Source organism: Dipodomys ordii, unplaced genomic scaffold (assembly GCF_000151885.1).
Source record: "Dipodomys ordii isolate 6190 unplaced genomic scaffold, Dord_2.0 Scaffold78, whole genome shotgun sequence".
NCBI classification, from domain to species: domain Eukaryota; kingdom Metazoa; phylum Chordata; class Mammalia; order Rodentia; family Heteromyidae; genus Dipodomys; species Dipodomys ordii.
This window is the reverse complement of record NW_012267294.1, coordinates 1494505-1505927: the sequence shown is the minus strand read 5'-3', so window position 1 is coordinate 1505927 and position 11423 is coordinate 1494505. Positions and strand designations below refer to the sequence as shown.

The 11423-nt window shown below is 41.4% G+C and overlaps 2 protein-coding genes across 8 annotated transcripts in view; one reads left to right on the top strand and one right to left on the bottom strand.

The window, feature by feature from the left end:
• Positions 1 to 6702, bottom strand: part of Capza1 (capping protein (actin filament) muscle Z-line, alpha 1) — a 40664-nt gene extending 33962 nt beyond the window's left edge. The window contains exon 1 of the mRNA XM_013024698.1: positions 6605 to 6702. Coding sequence (XP_012880152.1) covers positions 6605 to 6685 — 81 coding nt within the window. The 5' untranslated portion in view covers positions 6686 to 6702. The remainder of the gene's footprint in view (positions 1 to 6604) is intronic.
• St7l (suppression of tumorigenicity 7 like) overlaps positions 6247 to 11423 on the top strand; it is a 66344-nt gene continuing 61167 nt past the window's right edge. For 3 of the 7 annotated variants that reach the window (XM_013024692.1, XM_013024693.1, XM_013024691.1), the window contains exons 1-2: positions 7213 to 7511; positions 10654 to 10736. In XM_013024692.1, coding sequence (XP_012880146.1) covers positions 7304 to 7511; positions 10654 to 10736 — 291 coding nt within the window. In that variant the 5' untranslated portion in view covers positions 7213 to 7303. The other 4 variants (XM_013024696.1, XM_013024694.1, XM_013024695.1 and 1 more) reach the window with 4 other exon arrangements.

The window sequence follows — 11423 nt, the reverse complement described above, 5'->3', positions numbered from 1 at the left end:
ACGGTCTCTCCTGCATGGGCTGGCTTTGAACCGAGATCCTCAGATCTCAGCCTCCTGAGTAGCTAGGATTACAGGTGTGAGCCACCAGCGCCTGGCATATCTAATGTTTTTTAATGAATGAAAATGGAGCAAAAAAATCTGATGACAGGAAGGAAGAGATTATGGGACTTAAATACTGAGCAAACACGAGAGGAGATGCTAATGGTGAAATAAATGACAACAAATACTTTTCATTAGAGGCTTTGCAAGGCTCCTTGCAAATAAATAAATAAAAAATTAGTGACTTTGGTATCAATAATGCGCTATAGCTTTAGGGAAGCTATAGGAAAATGCTTCTGGGGGACTGAATGTTCACCGCAGTGGAGTAACAACAGCATCCGTGATAGGAACAGGTGCTCAGACACTGAAGCATTAAGACACCCAAAGTATACACCCATTCTAAATATAATACATATAGAGTACAAGAAATATTTGGGAGAAGGTGTATTTTAGAAGATAAAAGAGCAATGAGAAACATGAAACCTAATGAAGTTGTGATCTCTTTCATAACAGTAAGTCTGTGCCTCACTGGGTGCTATGTTGAGCACCAAGACAAAAAGACACAGTTCCATTTACCAAGGAACTCAGTCTTGTTATCAAGGCAATCATAGGGAAGCAGGTAATACAAAAACCTCTTAGAGCCAGGAGCTGGTGGCTCATGTCTGTAATCCCTGCTACTCAGGAGGCTAAGCTCTGAGGATCACAAGTTTGAGGCCAGCCTGGACAGAAAAAAAAATCTGTGAACTTTATCTCCAAAAACCACTCAGAAAAAATGGAAGTGGCACAAAGGCTTGGAGACAGTGCCTAGGCCCTGAATTTAAGCCCTAGCACCAGCCAAAAAAACAAACAAACAAAAACTCTTGAAGTATTCTAATGTTTCAACTTTTAATACAGGGTTTCTTTATTAGATCTTGAAAAGGCTCATTAAACTTTATTGGGACAGTGTGATTTAATTTCCTCTATTTTAGAAGAAACTATGATCCATCTATAGATTTTAAGTAATCTTCCCCAAATTACATAGGTGGCTAGACACATAGCAGGTAGGGCCCAAATCTCGATCATGGTATATGAACAATATCGTGTAGTTAATTGAAAAATAAAATAATAAATAAAGCTGAGTGTCAGTGGTTCCACTCCTGTAATTTTAGCTGCTCAGGAGACTAAGATACAGATAATGTTGGTTTGAAGACAATCAGAGCAATAAAGGTTGGAGACGGTACATATACAAACAACCAGTAAAGAGCCTGTTGAAGGTAGGACTCAAGTGGTAAAGCACCAGCTATGCAACTATGCCTAGGAAATTCAAGGCTCTGAGTTCAAACCATAATACTACTAAAAACCAAACAAACCAAAACAAACCAACCTAGGGTCTTAATTTTGTGACTCATTATGCTACTGTTTGGCATTAAGGCTAGCTTTAGTAAAATAACATTCTAGATGAAATTGTGGCATACCTATACTCTTAACAAGAGTCTGTACCTGCTTGGGTTTTGTGCTCTGTCCAAGATTTTAAAACAAACTGTACGAACAGAGCAGCAAAGCAAACTAAAAACAAGTGAAGACACAGAATGATAATATGAATGGTAATAGATTCCTTGCTGGAAAAATGGACATAATAAATAAGCTTCAGGGCTTATTTCATTCTACAAGTGCAATATGTAAGTTAAGGATGCATACATAATTAAGGAAGTCCGCACTGAAAGTGTAATAGTTTCATGGCTCAATTAGCACATTCAAATTCAAGCATCATTTACAATATTTTCTACATCCCTATAAATCTATTTCTCAAAAAACTGCCTTACGGGGCTGGGAAGGTGGCTCAGTGGTAGAGCGCTTGCCTTGCATGCCTGAGGCCCTGGGTTCAATTGAAAAAAGCCGGAAGTGGTGCTGTGGCTCAAGTGGTAGAGCTCTCTAGCCTTGAGCTGAAGAGCTGAGGGACAGCGCCCAGGCCCAGAGTTCAGGCCCCACGACCAGACCCCAAAAAACAAAAAAAACAAAAGAACAACAAAAAAAAACTGCCTTACTAATGGTACCAAAGAACTAAATTGTAAAGCAATACATCCACTCACAGTTAAAGTATTTTTGAAGTTGTATACATTGATGTTTGAATTCTCTCTACATTCATTTTTAAAAAGCTGAATCATGAAATAAAAGGAAACAGGTAAGGTAAATAAATTCAACTCATATTTTAAACTTCCTTGTTAAGAGTATTTTGGTCTTGCTAAACATTTAGAAGAATCTAAAAAGTACCTAGAAAAATGGAGTTTATTCTGAGAAACTCAACTAAAGACTAAAGGCATTTATTTCTTCTTGTTATTACACTCTTCACTTCCTGATTTATTTAGACAGCTCATCATGACCATTTCAGGTAACAAAGCAGAAGTGAAAAAACCCAACTTCCTCTTTATAAAATGTTAAAAACTTAAAAGCTAGGTGCTGGTGGCTCATGCATGTTATCTTAGCTATTCAGAAGGCTAAGATCTGAGAATCACAGTTTGAAGCCAGCCTAGGCAGGAAAGTTCATGAGATTCTTATCTCCAATTAAACACCAAAATTGGAGCTGTAGCTCAAGTGGTAGAACGCTAGCCTTGAGCAAAAGAAGCTCAGAGACAGTGTCCTGGCTATGAGTTCAAGCCCCAGGACCAGCACCAAAAAAAAAAAAAAAGGTTAAAAACTTTAGTACTTGGTTAAGAGAATGGAGGGATTTACTTGATTTTACAGAAATGCTTGAAAGAAAATCACAAACCATAATCACCAAATTTACCTTAGGGTTTATGGCTTTTTGATACTTATAAAAATCTGGAAAGTTTAGATTTCCCCCCAAAAGAATTCAAAATATATATTAAGGCACAAAATATTTTGATGTTAAGCCAGGCACCAGTGGCTCACGCCTATAATCCTAGCTACTCAGGAAGCTGAGATCTGAGGATCACGGTTGAAAGCCAGCCTGGGCAGGAAAGTCCCTGAGACTCTTATCTCCAACAAACCTAGAAAACCGGAAATGATGCTGTGGCTCAAGTGGTTAGAGTGCTCACCTTGAGCTGAAGAACAGTGCCCAGGTCCAGAGTTCAAGCCCCAAGACCAACCAAAATATATATTTTGATGTTACACATTGGTAATGGTGCCTCCAGTGTAAACATTTCAAAGGATAAAAAGTCTTATTTAACTGTTACTTGTGGTTTATAAATCCTAAGACATTCATATCAACAACTCTTGGCTTTTTTCAATTCTTAAATTTAGAAGGAATTTTAAAAGGAATTTGAAAGCTTAGTGGAAAAAGAGACAGACAGATAGATATAAAACTAAAGGAGAGGGCTGGGATGTTGGCTCAGTGGTAGAGTGCTTGCCTCCCATGCATGAGGCCGTGGGTTTGAATCCTTAGCATCACATAAGCAGAAAAAAGCCAGAAGTGGCACTGTGGCTCAAGTGGTAGTGTGCTAGCCTTGAGCTGAAGAGCTGAGTGACAGTGCCCAAGCCCAGAATTCAACCCCCATAACCAACAAAAACAAAAACAAACAAAACTAAAGGAGAACTCAATCTTACAAAGTTAACAGATCCACAGAGAGATCTGAATTGGATTTATCTGTAAGTAGAAGATATTAACAAAATTTTAGTAATCTCAAATCATATGGATTTTATAATGTTAACTATATGTGATTATATACACTAAAAAAAGACAATATGGTTAATCTAAAACCTTCTTGCTAAACATAAATGGAAGTCATCAGCACTTTTTGGCAGATTTACTATGTTTTGCTTATTATATAACTATTAAAATTAAGCAACCTGAGCAACATGTCCTGTCTCAATCCTACCTACTTAGGAGGCTCAGATTTGAGAATCAATATTCAAAGCAAGTCCAGACAAAGCTGAGAGATGCTCATCTCCAAATAATCGGCAAAAAAGACGGAAATCAATGCTCTACTACTTGAGAGTGACAGAGCACTAGCCAGGAGCAAAAAGACCAGTGGCAATGGAGAGGCCCTGAGTTCAAGCCCCAGTAAAGGCAAACAATAAACACACAAGAAAGAAAATTAAGCAACAAAAGTATGGTAAAAGCTAAAAGAAAACTGATCACAGGTTAATTAAAAACACTATCAATATCAAACATAATTTAATTTGCACTTTAAAATGTATTATTGCCAAAGTTTAACTTAAAAAGTATTCTAATATGGTTCACTTATTCTAATATACTTGTTTATCTGAATATATTTGTTTATTCATATATATATATATATATATATATATAGTAAAGGTATATGACTTGAGCACAAAACTTCAAAGCTTATTTTTCTACATTATGAAACTCTGGAAACACTTTTGCTTAGAGTAAATGGACTTCTACCTGTAATCCTATCACTTGGGAGGCTAAGGTGAGTGGATAGAGTTCAAAACTAGTCTCAGCTAGCAAGACCCTGTTTTCTAACAAATATTTTATCCCAGGACTTTCACTGTAACTCATCTGAATCATAAGCATTTGCTTAAGAATAAGTATTTCATTATAGTTTACATAGGATGTTTAAGGATAGGATAAGTTCATATAAGATGTCTGTTTTCAATCATGTAACACTAATGAGAATTTAAAATAAGAAAAAAGTGATATTAAAGTGTTCAGTAGCTTTCTGTGAGTTTGTATGGGTATGCATACACTGAAATTTGAACATAGATCCTTACATGTTAGGGCAAGCTCTGCCCCTGAGCTACATCCCCAGACAACCTTATTCTGTGGCTTTTAAGGGGCTGGATACTTTTCTCAATATTTCAAATCGGCGTGTAATGTAATATAAGTCAAATTATTCTTACAGAGGACTCCTAGATCGATCATAAATACTTTGTCTCTAGATCTTACAGAACAGTCAATGGTGCATACTTTGTAAAACTACCCTAGAAAACAAAATTCTTGTCGTCTTATAAAAGTTAACAGAATATTCTAATTTCTACAGACACTAAAATTCTTCATTTATTGAGAAGTCTGACAGACTGTTTTAGAAAGGCTAGCAGGTGCCAGTGGCTCATGTCTGAAAGTCTAGCTATTCAGAAGGCTGAGATTCAGTATGAGCAAGAAAGTCTGAGACTCTCATCTCCAATTAACCACCAAAATGCCAGAAGTGGATATGTGGCTTAAGTGGTTGAGCAAAGCCTTGTGCAAAACAGCTCACAGACAGTACCCAGGTCCTGAGTAGAAGAAGCCTTAGGATTGGCACCGAAGGGGGGAAAATGTATGCAGTTGTTGTTCAAAAAAGGTTATTCACTTAACTTAGGGCCGGGAATGTGGCTTAGTGGTAGTGTGACTGCTTGGCATGCATGAAGCCCTGGGTTTGATTCCTCAGTACCACATAACCAAAAAAGCCAGTAATGGCACTGTGGCTCAAGCAGTAGAGTGCTAGCCTGGAGCATAAGAAGCTCAGTGACAGTGCCCAGCCGCTGAATTCATTAAAAGGAAAAAAAAGAATATGTTCAAAATACATTTTAAATAAATTACATGTGAATTGCATGATGACAAACCCAACTATAATCAGACCCCACGAGGGGGAGGTAGCATCCAAGAAGTCAGGATGCTTCGTCCAGACTTTGTGTTCACATGAGATTTATGTACTAGAAAAGCCTTTCTGAAGTTTTTTAAAAAAATCTATTATTTTTATCTTCTAACATGAATCCAGAAACTTTTTTTTTAAATATTGTTGGGGGACTGGGAATGTGGCTTAGTGGTAGAGCGCTTGCCTGTGGGTCCGATTCCTCAGTACCACAAAAAAACAGAAAAGGATAGAAGTGGTGCTGTGGCCCAAGTGGTAAAGTACTAGCCTTGAGCATAAGAAGCTTAGGGGCAGTGCCCAGGCCCTGAGTTCAAGCCCCAGGATTGGCAAAAATACATAAATAAATAATATGTATATTGGTGAGTTCAAAGAGATGAAATCACTTAGGGGCCGTTATGTATACACAAACCAAAGGCGCATCTGCAAGGCAAAAGCGGTGATCAAATTCTGAAGCCATATAACCTGCGCCTTAGACATTTATAACAGCAAACCAGCCCCACGAGAACAGGCGTGAAGGGGACCAGACTCTCCATCAGGGAGTCGTGACAGCAATATCACTTCCTGGGGAAGGAGGAGCAAGAGGGGAAGTTAAGAGGCCACCCTGACCAGGAAGTGACTCGCCCTAAGCTAGCCCCAATCATATCTAAAAACAGGGGGAGGGGGGGGCTGGGGAGCCCCGACAGCCTGAGGCGGCAAAGTAACTGCTGCGGAAGACGTCGCTGAAAATGACAGAAAAAAAAACAAGTCCACGGTCACCACTCCACGGGGGGGGGGGGGGAAGTCTCCTCTCTCTGGCAAGGAAGCCACTACTAGGCTGTGCCTCGGGTCCGGGAGGAAGAGGAGCGTTGAGGCGTGGGGAACTGGGGCCACCCTGAGGCAGAGGGAAGCGTCCCGCCTGCAAACAGCGCGGGCTAGCACGGGCACAGAGCCTCCTTCCTCCTGGGGTCGCGGCCTGGCTTCCCCCTCCGGGTAGGCCGCACTCCTGTCCTGGGTCGGGGGAGGAGGTAAGTGAGAGAGGCGGACCCCCTTACCTTCTCCTCATCCGACACCCGATCCTCGAAGTCGGCCATCTTGGGCTGCTCTGGCCCAGCCCGGCCGCGGGCGCAAGGCATGGTGGGAAGGAGGCTGAGTGATGGAATCACCGGGGGGGGGGGGGTGGGGAGGCGGGGGGGGAGGGGGGACTCGCGGGGACCCTCCCGGAAATGCGAGCTGTGAGGGCGGCCGGCAGCGTCCGCGCCCCTGGGCGCTGCCTTCCGGGGTTTCAAGTACTGTGTCTCTGCCACTGAGTCACTTCCCCTTTCCTCTACTCGGGCCGCGCGTGTCGAATGCTGTTGGCGCCTTAAGCCGCGGTGATCTCCATGGCAGCCGAGTCCCAGGCACTAAGAGCTGCTCGGGCCCCTGGAGCGACCCGTGGCTTTTCCAATAGGGTGACCAACGTCCTTCATCTCGTTTGGAAGTGAAACCACCGCGACTCCAGCGTCCCTTCTTAGTCCATTCCCTGCAGACTAGGTGCAGCTACCCGTCCCTCCACCCGCCCCAACCAAGGCGTAAACAACCCGCCACCTCCGAGGTCTGTCTCCTCGGCTGGGTTCCCAAGAGTCGGCTTTTAACCTAAGGCCGACTTCGGGTCCGCCACGATCCCAGCATTCCCGACTCCCCGTTTCCGGCCCACCTCCGGGCCCCCCCCCCCACACTCCCCCAGAGCTGCCGGCGCCTGCGGCAGCGGCAAGATGGCGGACGGCGACGGCTTTGGGGAAGCCGCGGCGGCTGCGGCCTTTTTTCCTGCCTCTGCCCACGGCCTGGGCCCGCCGCTGGGCTGGAAAGAGCGGCTGCGGGCCGGGCTGGCGGGATCTGGGGGCTTTTTGTGGTTCGTGGCGGGGCTGGGGCTGCTTTACGCTCTGAGGGTCCCGTTGAGGCTGTGTGACCACTTGACAGCGGGTGAGAGAGAGAGGCCCAGACCTCCCGGGCGGGGACGGGGCGGGGGGGGGGCCCTGGAGAGGCGGGAGAGGGGGGACCCAGAGCTGCGCAGGGGGTGCATGGTCACTGCCGTCCTGGAGGTCTTCGATGAAAGAGTTGACGGTGCCCGATCCGGTGGGTTCTTTTTTTTCTCTCGGGCCACAGCACCGCAGCTGATTGTCAGAGCTGAGCTGCTGCTGGGCACCGGCTCCTCCCTAAAGGTTTGAAGATCCGCCCTCTCCTCCCTGCCTTTACCGGGGGAGGGGGGGGGGGAAGCCACCTGACCACCGGCCCGCTTCAGGTGGGGGACAGTGGGGGAGGAGGGCAAAAGATAGCACTCTCAGACTCGGACACGGAGTGCCGAGATAGCCCTAGCCATTTGTAAGATCCTGTGAGAATCCTCCTGCTCAGCCCACCCACACCCAGACCGCAAAGCTGAGCACGTCTGTGATACGATGATCTCAGAGAAATGTACCAGGAAATAATAAGCCTATCGTTAATGTTTAAAAAAAATACCTGGGAAATAGTTAATTGATAAAAAAGAAAAAATATATTATTTTTTCGCAATACTATTATCTGTTCTTGTAGGCTTTATCTTGAGTGATAAAATAGACCAGTACAGGGAAGGGAAAGAGAGAGGAGAGAGAAGCTCGGTGTGTTTGTTTTGTGGAGCGCTTGTCATAGAGTCGAGTAAAGACTTTTAATAAGTGTTGAGCCCAGTAGATTCTGCAAATACAGTTTTTTTTTCAGTTGTAGACAGGATGCAGTGGATGACGTCAGAGCCTCTTACAATGTCGTGTTACTGTATTTCATTCATACTCAGCAGCAAATTTAGAACACGATGGAAATGTTTCTATTAAGAGATGGCTTTGTCAATACTTTAGAGAGGAAGGCAATTTTCTATTCCATGAAGTGACATGAAACACTGAGATAATGTTCTGAAAAAAATTAGAAGATAGATACATATAAATTCAGATATAAACACTCTAAAGAGCTAATTTCGTGTCCATATCAGGTAAACAAAGTGCTTACTGATAGTTTGCATGCTTGCTGAAATGTGCATTAGGCTTAACGTTTATTTTTATTTATTTAGGTAATTTTGAGGTAGAGCCTCACTATGTAGCCCAGACTGGGTCTGACCTTGAAATCTTCCTGCCTCAGCCTCCCAAGTACTGGGATTATAGACATGCACCACCACACTCAACAATCTTATTTATTTTTCTACTCAAGTCTACTGGATGCACCATTTAGATGAGAGTAGCTGACTTTCATATAAACATTGCTGCTCCTGGAGTTTGAACTCCAGGCTTCACACTGCTAGACAAATGCTCTAGCACTTAATCTCCCACCCTCTATTGCTTTCTAGCTTATTTTTCTGATAGGGTCTTGTGCTTTTGCCTTTTTGCCTAGGCTGGCTTTGGACTATGATCTTCCTACTTACGTCTTTTTGTAGCTGGGATTATAGGTGTAAGCTACCATATCTGGCCTGATTTTTTTTTGTGGCACTGAGATTTGAACTCAGAACCTTGTCTTTGCTAGTTAGATACTCTACCATTTGAGCCACATTCCCAGCACAATTCTTTTCTTTTCTCCCTCTCTTTGAAACATTAGGAGAGAGCAACATTTTTTCTTGCATTATATCATTCTTTACAACTACTCTGAGAAATATTCTAGCACTCCTTTTTTCGGTTTATGTTTTTTACATCAGAAAATGGTAATGATAAGTTTTTTGCTTAAGGTGATACACAAGACCAGTTTTAAAAAGTATTCATGAGACAATTATTTAAAGTGAAGAATGTGATCTAGGATTTCAGTAACTCAGATGCAGGGCTCTGTGCCTTTTCTCTTTGAGCTATTTTGCTGATTTACCAAACACACTGTTTGCTTCCCTCAAATTTAAAATATTGATTTGTATTTCACCAAAGTCATTACAGAATGGTTTTAAACTGCTTTTGTAAAAGTATGCTTGTTTAACTTCTTATCTTTATAGACTAATTTGTGACTTGCAAGTTCTTTAGTTTTTAAATTTTCTCTTGAAGAGCAAACTAAATTATCCTCACTCTGGCATTTTCCCTCCTTGTTGGAGATTGAACCTAGTGCTTCACACATGCTAAAACCTCATTTTGATGTGTGTGTGTGTGTGTGTGTGTGTGTGTGTGTGTGTGTGTATGTATGTGTATGCATGCTGGTCCTGGCACTTGATCTTGGAGCCTGGACACTGTCCCTGATCATTTTTTGCACAAGGCTAGCACTCTGCCACTTGAGCCACAGCTGCACATCTACCTTTTAGGTGATTAATTGGAGATAAGAGTCTCATGGACTTTCCTGCACAGACTGGCTTCAAACTGCAGTCCTGAGATCTTAGCCTCCAGAGTTGCTAGGGGTATAGGCATCAGCCACTGGTGCCTGCCTTGATTCTTTTCTTATTTAAGTGATCATCAGTATAGAATCATACATTTACATATGGACATACAGTTTTGTTTTTTGTTTTGTTTTTAGTAGGGTGGTACTGGGGTTTGAATTCTCAGCCTTGTACTACCACTGGAGGCACTTTCGTACCTTGTGAATATATATGTATATGTATATATATATATATACATATATATATATATATATATGCTATAATGGAAAGTCAGAGTAACCTTTCAAAGAATTTAAAATTCTTCAAATGAATTTTATACTAGATATTATTATAAACAGTTCCTGATTTAGGAATTTCAAATTTAGAACTTTAAAATGGTGTAAAAGCCATATGCATTCCACAGAAATTTTGAATTTTAATCTTTTCCTGGCTCAGCAGTGTAATTTCTCCAATACTGAATAGCAGCAATGAGCTGCTCTCTTCCATTGGGCACAGGATCTAGAGAGTAAGCAAGCTATACTCTACAGTGTCTATATTTGCTAAATTATGATGTTTGGAAGACTAGAGGTATCATGTGCATTTTTCATGTTTTTCAACATATCTTCCTGGGTTTATCAGGATATGATTTCATCATAAAGTCAAGGACCACCTGTACTATTTGTCTCTGCATTGTCTCTGCATTAAAAACACCTACATAATTGTAATTTAAGTTCTTTAAGTTTGTGTGTGTTTTTTTAACTGTGATGTTTTCTCTTTTAACAGTGACAGGATTTTTAAATTCATTGACACCGAAATTCTATGTGGCACTTACAGGAACATCTTCTTTGATATCAGGACTAATATTTGTAAGTAGTTTCCATTTTCTTCATTTACATTTTGGCTTTTATCTAAAGATCCTATGTATATTTATAATAATTACAAATACATATGGATCAGCATTTCCAAATATGTTTGGTATTTGGAAAAAGTTGCTTGGTCAAATAATTTTGGAAACAATCTCTACTTTTACAGATTGGCAGTACTTGTCACATAGATCGTATATTAGGAATAAGTACATATATATATACACATGTACATATATGAAATGTATGAAAGTTTTATTATAGTCAGATATGGGTTAAGATGTGTTACAAACTTAATTCCTGAAATACCTACGTTAATAACAAAAAAAAAGAATAAAACAGTATACAAGTTAAATTTCTCATTTACTTTGAGGACAAGATGATCTGGGAGGTACATGCCGCTTCTGAAAATGACTAAAATATTGTGAAAAATAAAATTTATGTGTCTGCCCTATAGTTTTTCCAAGCTCCCATTTCTCATCTGTAATGAGAAAATATTCATCTCACACAATATGGGAACATAATGAAATGATGTTAATAAAGTCTTGTAACATGGAACATGGTTCAGTGAATATTTAAAAGAATTTTGAGGAGCTGGGAAGGTGGCTCAGTGGTAGAGTGTTTGCCTTGCATGCATGAGTCCCTGGGTTCGATTCCTCAGCAGCACATAAGCAGAAAAAGAGCTTGAGC